This window comes from Phyllostomus discolor, chromosome X (assembly GCF_004126475.2).
Source record: "Phyllostomus discolor isolate MPI-MPIP mPhyDis1 chromosome X, mPhyDis1.pri.v3, whole genome shotgun sequence".
NCBI lineage: Eukaryota > Metazoa > Chordata > Mammalia > Chiroptera > Phyllostomidae > Phyllostomus > Phyllostomus discolor.
In genome coordinates this window covers 41,719,039-41,731,887 of record NC_050198.1, presented here as the reverse complement: position 1 = coordinate 41,731,887, position 12,849 = coordinate 41,719,039, and the positions used below count along the sequence as shown (strand labels likewise).

The following is a 12,849-nucleotide window of genomic DNA, read 5'->3' as shown; positions in this document are numbered from 1 at the left end:
TTGCCTCTTTTTTCGTTTTGAAAAAAAAATGCTTCCAGTTCAAGCCTACCTCTCCAGACAAGTACCTGGCCTTACATAGCCCAACTCTCCAACCAAACGGGGGTACTGTCTGGGTCAGGGTCCATCACCACTGAACTCTTCCCAGCTGTCCTCCGCTGTTCTACTATTTTTTTAAGTTTGAATTTATGGCTTAAATGAAACATCAAGTCAACAACAGTTAAATTCTTTGGCCAGGTTTTATTTCCCAGTTCATTCATTCATTTAACAAATACCTATTAAGTACTACTGGGTGCCAGCGAGTCACTGTTACAGGTGTTGTAAATGAAACAGGAAATAATGCATGCCAGAATCCTCATCTGGTGGAAGTTTGTATTCTGGTGGATGGAGGTAGGCATTAACAATAGATATTTGAAAGTGGCAGGAAGAGGAGATGGAGAGGGGCAGAGAGAAGACAGACACAGAGGGAGGGGGGAAGTTAGGAGGCTGGGGAACTGGTGGGGGGAAGAGAAGGGGGTATGATACCATTAAAGTTAGTTGTCTTGAATTTTAAGAAGAGACACAATTTAGGCCACATTGTGAATTAAAAATTTATTAAATAATGCTACCTGTATTTGAAGGGGATTGGGGCCCCAAAGATTTCTTCCCTAGATGAGTTGAGTTTTCTTAATTATATTTCTTATTCTAAAACTCCTTCTCTGCTGAACTTGGGAGCAGTCACATCCAACTTGTTTTTTCGCCCCCAAATAGAGACCATTTTGAATCACTTTTCTCTGGGTGGAGAGGACATTGTTGTGTTGGTCAAGAGGTCTAGGCTAGAGTTGGCCCTGCCACTCACTCACAATTGGGCTTTGTCGCACACTCATACACCCCAGGGATGTCCAACCTTTTGACATCTTTGGGCCACACTGGAAGAAGAGTTGTCTTGAGACACACATTAAATACATAAACACTAATGAAAACTGATGAGCAAAAAAAAAAAAAGATTTTAAGTAAATTTACGATTTTGTGTTGGGCCATATTCATAGCCATCCTGGACTGCCTGTGGTCCACAGGCAGTAGGTTGGACACCCCTCTGTTCATCTCCTCTGTAATAGGGAGGATTAGGCTTAAATAATCACAAAAGTTGTTCAGGATCAAAAATAATAGAAGTCTACCTTTGGTGAGAATCTTGTAATTAGCATATATAGAGAGAATTGAGTTTCAATTTTCACTTCAAAGCTAAGGTAGCCCCAATTCAGTGTTTGTTTGTTTGTTTTTTAAATAGAAAGGATTAAAGCTTGAGTTTTAGACGCTTGGGCCAAAATACTCCGTAACCAAAATGTTAGCTAACTTCTGTAAGCTTTCCTGTAGTTTCTAAGTATTATTGCACTGCATTTAGACCAGGATAGACATTTTATAGATGAAGGTATGGATGAACACTCCATGCTTGATAAGTTCACAGCAGACGAGGGCCTGTGCTTGCCCATCTAGTACATTTTCCATAGTATTGCACTGCTTTCCCTGGTCCTAATGAGATATTATTTTCATGTTTTAAGAGAAGCTTTATAAGTGGGTCACCACCAGCCATACACTAGTATTGAACTTTCTTCCTGGTATTTATAGGATCAGGACTAACTTGTAGAATTGGTTATGCTGTCAGCATTCAGTAATTATCCTTTCATAATTGAAAAAAATTATAATTCATTAACAAATATACCAGGCACTGTTCTAAGCCCTTTACGTATATTACTTCATTCATCTGGTTCACAACTATGCTGCAGTAAAATAGACAGAATAGCAACTGAAGGCCAGAGAAATTGAATTAGGTACCTGCCTAAGGTCAATTAGTGAGTTGTAGAGTTGGAATTTGAATGGAGTCAGCTCCAACACCTGTGCTCTCCAATATCATGCTGTTCCAGCTTCTGTACATTTCAGGAATAATTGGAACCATTCAACAAAATCAAGTTTACTGATGACCTTTTACAGTGAACCTCATCATGAAATTGACTCATGTTACCTGGGCCCTTGGATCTCTCAGATTTGTACTTAATCTAACTTTTTTTTAGTATTATTTTTTAAATTTTTTAAAGATTTTATTTATTTATTTTTATAGAGGGAAGGGAGGGAGAAAGAGAGCGAGAAACATCAGTGTACGGTTGCTGGGGGCTGTGGCCTGCAACCCAGGCATGTGCCCTGACTGGGAATCGAACTTGCGATGCTTTGGTTCGCAGCCTGCACGCAATCCACTGAGCTACGCCAGCCAGGTTAATCTAACTTTTAATAGCAGTTTCCAGTGTAACTCAAAAATTGAGTGCTTTAGACATAAAGACTGCATATTATATGAGTTCGTTTACATAAAGCATCCAGAATGGGCAAATTTATAGAGATAGCAAATTTGTAGTAGCTTAGCATCTGGGAGAATGGGGAGTGATGAGTGGCTAATACTGGTACTGGATTTCTCTTTTAGGGTGATGAAAATATTCTAAAGTGATTGTGGTTATGGTAGCACAATTCTGTGGATATACTAGAAGCCATTAAATTAAGTTTTACACTTGAAAGTAGTGAGTTGTATAATATGTGAGTTATGTCTCAATAAGGTAGTTAAAAAAGGTGAAAGTGAGGACTTTCCTCTTTTTCAATTAAAATTGAAAATTTTAAATGAGGATTGAAGAAAACAGGAAGGTTTATCTTTTATGGTGTATAAACAGGAACAGGAAAGTGAAGACTGAGTTGACTACATAACCTAACATTTTAAATTTCTTCTATTGACTTGAACTAATAATTTAACTTTTGTTTGAAAATACTGAGTTGTTCAAATGTTTTAAATATACTATTTGATTACTAAAAAGTAATTTTATATCTATTACTGAATAAAATCACCCAAATATATAATCTTGTTTAGTTAACGGAATGATTTTAGGGCAAAAACGTCTGAGTTACTCTATCTTGTCTTATCCATTCTGCTGTTTTAGAATAATGGGTTATTTTGCTGGGATTTAAATGTAAGGTTAGAGAGGTTTCTCAAGGCTATTTTGTCTGAATTTAATTCATTTTAGAGTTATTCATTAATCTTTTTTAAAAGTTATCTCTTAATTTTAGGTTGTGCCATGTCTAAGTAGTTTCAGGTTTTTGAAGTTTAGTGTCCTTTTTTATAAAGAAGTATTGTATTTTGCCCTGATTGTTAATCTTTAAACCTCAGCAATAGTTCCCTGGGATTTGGTGAACCAATATACCATCTAAACCCAACATGATGTTTCAAAATATTGTATATTTTGCATATAATCATTCATTCACCAAATAGTCATGAGTGACAACTGTGTGCTGGGATACAGCCATGACCCAGGTGGACCCCTGGCCTTGCTCTTGAAGACCTGAATTTGGGCAGTGGGGATGGGGGAGTCTGGCAATCCTAATCTTATAAGATTGTCCTCACCTGGCTTCTTCATCCTGGTGGTTGCCCTTATCTGCATCTTGTCATCTGTCTTGGGCTTTACTTAAGGGCAGTGACTGACACTGCAAAGCTATCAAATCATTAGGTTTTATACTATGGTGTGTGTTAATATTCTCCATGCTGGATTGGTTTAACAAGTGAATACTTATTTAATGACCCTGGAAAAAAGATCCCACAAACACCAGCAATCACTTTGTTGAGTTGGATGCTGTGTATCTCCCTATGACTTCATATGTATCTCTCTGTCATTAACTTTGATAAATAAGATAACTGAAGCATTGCTTAGTTTTCTGTTGCCATAATCTTCCCAAGTATAAATCTTGTGTTAAAATGATATTGTTAATGTTTTGAATATGATGCTTTCATTTATGTCTGAATTGTGATGAATATGCAATATATAAATGAAGTATATGCTTTCCTTAGAAAATACTGATTAAATCAAATCTTACTAATTTGATTTCCATCAAATGCATGCCATTTCAAATTGCCTTAATTTGGAGAAAATAGAAATTTTAAAGGGGAAAATACAGTGAATCCAATTGTCTACCATTTTATTGCTCTTCTACCTCTAAATAATCTTTAAAAAATTAAGAGGTGTGGAAATTTGAGGCCTGTTACACAATTACCAAACATTACGTTCTTTTAGATGACAATTTAAATGCTAAGACTAAAAAATCCAGGGATATGTGTCCTATTTTCTTCTGAGCTCCTCCCCCATGCATACTCAGCTAGCTGCCCTTTCCTGTTCTTCCATAGTACCCAGCACTATGCTTAGTCCTTTGTGTGTGTCATTCCCATTGGAGACTACTATGGAAATAGGACCTGTAAGGTGTGGTACTATTGGTTCTCAACTGCAAGTATTTAAATATCAGGAGTTGCATATGTTTGAAATTGTGTACAATTCAGTTGATACTGAATGTTGTCTTTCTTGGTAGAGTTTCCAGTATGGCTTCTGCACCAAATTCTAAATATAATACACGCTCCTTGGAGAATGAGTCTTTTAAGAGGGTAAGTTGTGTTTTCAGATTTATCCTCTTTCTCTGCATTCCTCTTTTCATATTTAAATATTAGGCAGTCATTTTGAGTTTATTGAATTATTAGTTATATTACTCATTCACATAATGTAAATACTTTAATACACATGGTTTTATTTATTATCCTACTGCATTCTAGAAAAGACAGACTATCTTATATGTATTGCTTGAGTTTTGTTTGTAAGTCTTTTCATGTAACTTCATTTTTTAGTACCTATGTGTTGTGTCTATTATATTTGAGGTACTAGGCATTCCTTGCCCCTGAAATTTTTCTGAAAGAGATATTAGAAAACCGTGGCTCACTGAGAAACTTGTTACACCTTTCTAAATGTTGGCATTATTTACTAATAATGATAATAAAATAGTTGACCAAAACAAATACAGCATTAATAGAAAATGGTTCAAAGCATTGAAGAGAAAATTGTGTAATTACAGGAAGTTTTTGGAACATATATTGAAAGTAAGGGTTAGATTTAAAATAAGCTTTATTCATGGCCCTTTATGGCTTTTGATACATATTCTCGATAATCCACCAGAAACGTTAATTTACACTCCCAATGGCAGTGTAAATGCAAAGGGAGCAAACTGGTGTTTTTTAGTTTGTATTTCCCTGATTACTAACAAGCTTGGCCTTTTATTTATTTATTTTATCTAAAAGTAAAATAAATAAAATATTTTTTAAAAGGAAGAAAAAACCATGGTTTTTGTCTATTTGTATTTCTTTTGTGAAGTAGCTATTCATGTATTTTGCCTATTTGCCTTTGGGGTATTTGGGAGTTTTTTTTCCTATTGATTTATAAGTGTTCTTTATATGCTATTATTAACTCTTTATATTACATATTACAAGTCTTTGTCCTAATTATTATTTTTTGTTTTTTATTGATTATATTCCCTGAGCTGTACACTATATCTCTGTGACTTGCACATTTTATGTTATTTTTAAATATTTTTTAGTGACACATTTTATTTTTTTAAAGATTTTACTTACTTATTTTCGGAGAGGGGAAGGGAGGGAGAAAGAGAGGGAGAGAAACATCATTGTGTGGTTGCCTCTTGCATGCCCCCTCCCACTGGGGACCTGGCCTACAACCCAGGCATGTGCCGACTGGGAATTGAACTGGTGATCCTTTGGTTTGCAGACCAGCACTTAATCCACTGATCCACACCAGCCAGGGCCATATTTTATAACTGGAATTTTGTACCTCTTATTCCTCTTCATCTAGTTTATTGTCATCCTTTTAACTATTATATATTTATAGTATTTTGTTTTGATTTTGAAAGTCACAGATTTAAAGTTTGTATGTAATCACATCTATCAATCTTTTCCTTTTTATTTTCTGCTTTTGGTATCATCACCAAGATTACATAAGTTTTTATTGTAAATCAGATCTAAAGACAAGGGTAACTTCAAAAAGGTAATTATTATAAGTCCTTGCGTAACATTAAAATAAAATATATCCTATGTTAACCCCATGTTATCCTGTGTTAAACACTTATTTTCCTTATTTTGTAGTTGAATTATGCTTTCTTCTGACCCAGAACTTTGGTATTTGAAAGACATACCAAATATTAAATTTGCTCATTATACTTCTTTTTAGTTAGTGAGAGGTGATGTTAAAGGATGATGGTAATTTATTTCTAGTCTTATTACTTAAATAAGGTGGGTGGGGTTTGCTGCTTATTGAAGAAGATATTCTTGGCTGGGGACAATTTTTTTTATATTCCTAGTTAAAAATGCTTAGCTTGCAAGCACTAAAACATACTGAAAATTGGCTAAGAATTTTCATTTTATTTCTGAGTAAAAAAGGTAACCATTAAAAATCTAGGAAAGCACCCCTCTTTGACGGCTTATATTTTACCTAAATACACAATTCACATTTCTCTCATTTGATAATAGCTTATATTTGCATAGTCCTTGTTAATTCACAAAAGTGTGCTTGTACATTTTGTTTCACTTAATATAGTCACAAAACCCCTTTGAGGGAAGATTTAACTAGCTTCACACATGAAATGATTGCAATGTAACTTTGGAAAACAACTAGAAAAAAATGAATGAAAAATAATGCTGAAAAAACCTTTTGCCCAAACAGATTTAATGATGTGCATCATTTACCCTACATTGGACACAGGCAGCCCATCATTGGTATAAATCAACTAGGGCAGTTGAAGAGATTGAGGCACCTTATTAGGCATCCAAATCACAATTGCCAGTTATAGCAAATCAGACTCTTAGAACTCTCCTGTGGATTTTATTTTTTAAAGAAGGGGAGGAGGAAGAGAGGGAGAGAAACATCATTGTGTGGTTGTTTCCCACATGCCCCCTACTGAGGACCTGGCCTGAAACCCAGGCACGTGCCCTGACTGGGAATTGAACCAGGGACCCCTTGATTCACAGGCCTATGCTAAGTCCACTGAGCCACACCAGTCAGGGCTCCCCTGTGGATCTTAGTGGTTAATACTTGCCTGCCAGAGGGAGCCACTGTAACCATTGAATAAGGCACATGCCTGAGAATACCTCTAAAGCCAGGAGGCCTAGAGACATAGAACAGCAATGGGAAGAATTTGTGTAGATGGTACCTAAGGCTCTTGTCAGCTCCAAAATTCAATGACAGACCCCTTTCTTTCCTCTTATCAAGTTACTTACTTGGCAAAGGATCTTAGTAAAATAAGGAACCCAATATGTAATAACAGTTATTTTCTGGAATTTATTTTCTGGAATTGTAAGAAGATTCCATGATTACTGTTGCTCAGTTAAGGCCCCATTGAAAGAAGTTTTCATTACTACTATTTAAAAAAAAAAGATAAATGACTAAATATTTAATATCAAAAAAGCTGCCACAGTATATGTGTATCTATAGAATACATTTAATATTTACTTTTTATCATTTCCCTGAATACTGTAAATCATGAAGTGCTGGGAAGGGGTTTTAAGCATTAATATTAAAAGGTTTGCTGATATTGACTTCCAGTCAAAAGGGAGGCATAGGTAAACAAGGCTCACCTCATTGTACAACCACAGCAAAAATTACAGCTAGACTACAAAACAAATATCACACAAAATCATCAGCAAATTGAGCTGCATGAGAGTCTGACAACCAAGGAATTAAAGAAGCCACATACATCCAGATGTGTAGGAGGCGTGGAGATGTAGGGACATATGGAAAGGCATGGAGGCACACAGTGAGTGGTCTCACACCAACGTGTGGTGGATAAAAACTGGGAGGGATACCCTGGGAGTGAGGGATCCTAGCCCCACACCAGATCACCCAACCCAGGGTTCCAGTGCCAGCAAGATAAGTCCTCATAACTTCTGGAGGTAAAAACCAGTGGAGGTTGGGGCAGCGGAAGAAACTGGGATTTCCAACAATCTCCTCTTAAAGGGCCCGCAGGGGACTTGGGACTTATGCAGACCCACTCCCTCTGGGCTTTAGCACCAGGACAACAGCTGAAATGGCACCAGTGGCATACAGGGAGAAATTGAAGTATCTGGCATCAGGGTGCGTTCCAGGAGACAGCTTCCTTCCAGACAAAACTCCAGAGGCCAGGCAGCAACATTATCCCCTCTCTGAGCCCTCCTCCACACAGCCACAGAGCAGCAACATAGGTTGCCCCACCCTGGTGACTGAGGCTCCATCCCATACAGCTTACCCAAGTGAAAGATCAGAACAGAACTCCAGAAAAAGAACAAAATGAAACAGAGATAAGCAACCTATCAGATGCACAGTTGAAAACACTGGTTATCAGGATGCTCAAGGAACTCATTGGGTACTTCAACAGCATAAAAGAGACTCAAGCAGAATGAAGGTTACATGAAGTGAAATAAAGATTTACAGGGAACCAACAGTGGAGTGGATGAAGACAAGAATCAAAGCAGTGATTTGGAACGTAAGGAAGAAAAAAAAATTAATCTGAAAACAAGAAGAAAAAAGAATCCAAAACCAACAACAACAAAAACAACAAAAAACCAACCTAGGATAAGGCTAAGGAGCCTCTGGGATATCTTCAAACATAACATTCCCATCACAGGGGTGCCTGAAGGACAAAAGAAAGAACAAGAAATTGAAAACTTATTAGAAAAAAATAATGAAAGAAAACTTCCCTAATTTGGTGAAGGAAATAGACAAATTAAGTCCAGGAAGCACAGAGTCACAAACCAGATAGACCCAAAGAGGACCACACCAAGACATCATAAGTAAAGTGCCAAAGGTTAAAGATAAAGAATCTTAAAAGCAGAAAGAGAAGAGAGTTACCTACAAACAAGTTCCCATAAGACTGTCAGCTGATTTTTGAAAAGAAACTTTGTAGGCTACAAGAGACTGGCAAGAAGTATTTAAAGTGATGAAAAGCAAGGACCTACAGTCTACATTACTGTATCCAGGAAAGCAATCATTTAGAATGGAAGGGCAGATAAAGCACTTCCCAGATAAGGTAAAGCTGAAGGAGTTCATTGTCACCAAACCATTAGTACATGAAATATTAAAGAGAATGATATGAGAAAAAGAAGATAAAAATTATGAACATTAGTTTTTGGGATGCAAGATGTCAAAGAAGTGAATGGAAGCCACACTAACCTCCTCCCAGGACCAATATGGAATTACAATTAAATTGTGGAGAAATCACCCAGAACAAACAATTGAACAACAGCAAGAGAGAAGCCTTGTAACTTCAGACACACAGAAGAATCAGCTTCAGCACTAACTGACTGGTAAGCACTGCATTGGAGACTCAAGAGGGTTGGCTGGGTGCCCACAGGTGGCAGTGCCAGAGGGATAATTAAGCAGCCAGTTGGATCCCCCTGAGAAGAGTGGGGTCTAAACCCTAAGTTGGGATCCCTAGCTTAGACGACCAGAACCCAAAAAGTACCTAGATAAAAACGGGTGGCAGAAAACGACAGGGTTGCTGTCTGCTAGAGAGACAGCTGGAGACTCAAAGAGCTGTTTAAAGGGCCAGCATGCAAATTTTCAGTTGTAGCCACTTACCGGGGGCTCTGGCAAAGGCAGGGGCAGAGTGGGCTAGAGATGCCTGAGGAGATACTGGGAATGGAAGCTTTAGGGAGAGAGCTGAGAGAATCCAGATTGGGATCCCAGTGCTAAGTCATCCCACATACTGCAGCTGCTATTGTTCTCAGGTAGACCACTCCCCTCTGAGTGGCAGGAGCCTGAGGGGAAACTGCTGCCCTGACCCCAGGAGAGATTCTGCCCTGGCTCCGTGGTGCTTAACATTGACTATTCAGGGCAGTGACTAGATTAACAACTGAAGGACACAACCACAGACAGTAGATCCCAGGCAAATGGGGGGCAGAGTGGACTAGAGACATTTGAGGAGAGACTGGGGTCGGAGTCTTTGGGGAGAGAACTAAGAGAGTAGCCACCAGGATCCCAGTGCTGAGTAATCACCCCTATGCAGCAGCCATCTTGCTCAGGCTGACCACTCCCCTCCCAGCAGCAGCAGAGGCCTGAGAGAAAACAGTAGCCCAAACCCCAGGAAGGATTCTGCCTCACCCTATGGGGCTTAAGCCTGACTGCTTAGTGCAGAGTGAATAGATTAACTACTGAAGGAGAAACCCACAGACAGCAGATCCCTGGCACTCTTGGAGCAGGCTACTTAAGGTCAGATGGGCTCATCATTTGTCATCAACAGAGGTGGATCCAGAAAGAAAAAACTGGTAAATACTAGAGGCTAATGAGAGGAAATCCACTCTAATCTTCTGTGTGATTATCGATATTTTCTTTCCTGCATAGCTTTTCTACATTAATTTCTTGTCCAGCAATTTTGTGCATATTAAGTCACTATATTTGATACTATACTTTATTTCTCTCCTTTCTTATAATACTCTTAATCTCTTTACACCCTTATTAATACTGGTTCATTCGCTGTTCATAGTGGGATTGTTGGGGGGAAATATTTTTGCAGATGTGGGTTTGTTCCCTGGGCCTTGTGGTTTTCCTCTGGCAGCACCTACACAACAGTATACAAGATATGGTGGACAGAATGACCCTCAGTTAACCAGCTGGAGGGAAGGACCTACCAAAGAGAAACCGAACAACAATCAAAACCCAATTCCATCCAGAGAGCCAACGTAAATGGCATTAAGGATCCCAAGAGCATCAAGTTCAGGAGATCAAAGAGACTGTACCAATGAATCTCACACATGTCCTACCATAGTTCACACCACAAACTCAGGGAGTCAAAACAGATCAATTTAAGAAGCAGAGGCAAACAAGAAAAGTCTCACAAAAAATGGGAACACAAAGAAACACTGAAAGAAAGAAAAAGAGGAATCCTCAGAAAGAATGCTAAATGAAATAGAGATAAGTCAACTCTCATATTGAGTGCAAAACAATTCTTATAAGGAAGCCCAATGAACTGAGTTACCAAAAACTACAGGCAAGCTACAAGGAACTTATTGCAAACTGTATCAACATGAAAAAAGAAATAGAAACTATCAACAAGAGCCAAGAGGAAATGAAGAATACAATTTCTGAATTGAAGGACACAGTAGAAGGAATCAAAAACAGACTAGATAAAACAGAGAATCGAATCAGTGAGCTGGATGACAAGGTAGAAAAAAAGCTGCCAGAAATACCAATAAAAGGAAAAAAGACTCAGAAAGAATAAAAAAGTGTTAAGGTAACTGCAGGACAACATGAAATGTAATATAATCCATGTAATAGAGATACCAGAAGAAGAGTGAGGGATAGAAAACCTGTTTGAAAAACTGATAATGGAAAACTTCCCTAATTTGATGAAAGAAAACATCACACAAATCCAGTAAGCATAGAGGATCCCATTCAAGAAGAACCCAAAGAGGTACACTCCAAGACACATGTTAACTAAGATGCCCAATTTCCAAGACAAAGAGAGAATCTTAAATGCAACAAGGGAGCCTCGATAAGGCTAGCAGCTCACTTCTCGGTGGAAATGCTATAAGCCAGAAGGGAATGGCAAGAAATATTCCAAGTAATGAAAAGCAAAGGCATGTAACCAAGACTACTCTATCTAGCAAGGCCCTCAATTAAAAAGGAAGGCGAAATAAGGAGTTTCCCAGACAAAAGAAGGTGGAAAGAATATACCTCCACCAAACCAATGCAAGAGATGCTAAAGGGACTGCTTTAAAAAAAAGGAAGAAAGAGGGGGGGGGGAACACAGGTATGAAGGGAAGAAAATAGCAATGAATAAGTACCTATAAATAATAACCTTAAACCTAAATGGATTAAATGCTCCAATCAAAAGACACAGGGTAGCTGAATGGAAAAGAAAACATGACCCACACATATGCTGCCTACAAGAGAGTCATCTCAGAACAAAGACCTGCATAGACTGAAAGTGAATGGTTGCGGGGGGGGGGGGAATATGCCAAGCAAATAGATAGATAGGATAGAGAAAGTCAGGGAAGCCATACTGATATCAGAGAAAATAGACTTCAAAACAAAGGCCATAAAAAGAAACACAGGACACTTTGTAATACTCAAGGGAAGAATCCATCGAGAAGACAGAAACATTGTAAACATATATGCCCCCAGCATAGGAGCACCCAAATATATAAGGAAAAACTTTGGAGGACTTCTAGAAAGATACGAAGAGCAACACACTTACTCTAGGTGATTTTAACACTTCATTGTTAAAAATGGATAGATCTTCCAACAAAATATCAATAAGAATATTGCAGCATTGAACAATACCCTAGATCAAATGGGCTTAACTGATATATAACTTTTCATCAGAAAGAAGCAAAACACACATTCTTTTCAAATGCACATGGAACATTTTCAAAAATAGACCACATAATAGCACACAAAACAAGCCTGAACAAATTTAAGAAAATTGAGATCATATCAAGCATGTTCTTGGACTACAAGGTCCTGAAACAAGAATCCACCCTCAAGGGAAAAGCTCAAAAACACTCACGTTTGTGGAGATTGAATACCATGCTATTAAACAATAAATGCGTTAAGAATGACATCTGGGAAGAGATAAAAAATTTCTAGAAAAAATGAAAATGAACTCAAAATGGTCAAGAAGTTATGGAACACAGCTAAGGCTGTCCTGAGAGGGAAGATAATAGGGATGCAGGCCTACCTAGAAAGGATAGAAGCATTTCAAATAAACAACCTAACCCTACATCTACAAGAACTGGAGGAACAACCTACAAAGCTCAAAGCAAGTAGAAGGAAGGAAATAACCAGGATCAGGGAAGAATTAAATGACACAGAGACTAAAAGTACAATTCTGAGGATCAATAAATCCAGAACCTGGTCCTTTGAAAAGATAAACAAAATTGACGAGCCTTTAAGTTGACCCACCAAGACAAAAAGAGAGAGGATCCAAATAAATGACACCAGAAATGAAAGAGGAGAGATTACAAATGGTACCACAGTATACAAA

General features: G+C 38.0%; 1 protein-coding gene across 5 annotated transcripts in view; it reads left to right on the top strand.

Annotated features, from left to right (window-relative positions):
• MTM1 (myotubularin 1) overlaps nt 1-12,849 on the top strand; it is a 154,295-nt gene that overhangs the window by 42,102 nt on the left and 99,344 nt on the right. For 4 of the 5 annotated variants that reach the window (XM_028522491.2, XM_036016732.1, XM_036016730.1 and 1 more), the window contains exon 2: nt 4,366-4,438. In XM_028522491.2, the coding sequence (XP_028378292.1) occupies nt 4,376-4,438 (63 nt within the window). In that variant the 5' untranslated portion in view covers nt 4,366-4,375. The remainder of the gene's footprint in view (nt 1-4,365; nt 4,439-12,849) is intronic. The other variant, XM_036016731.1, reaches the window with a different exon arrangement.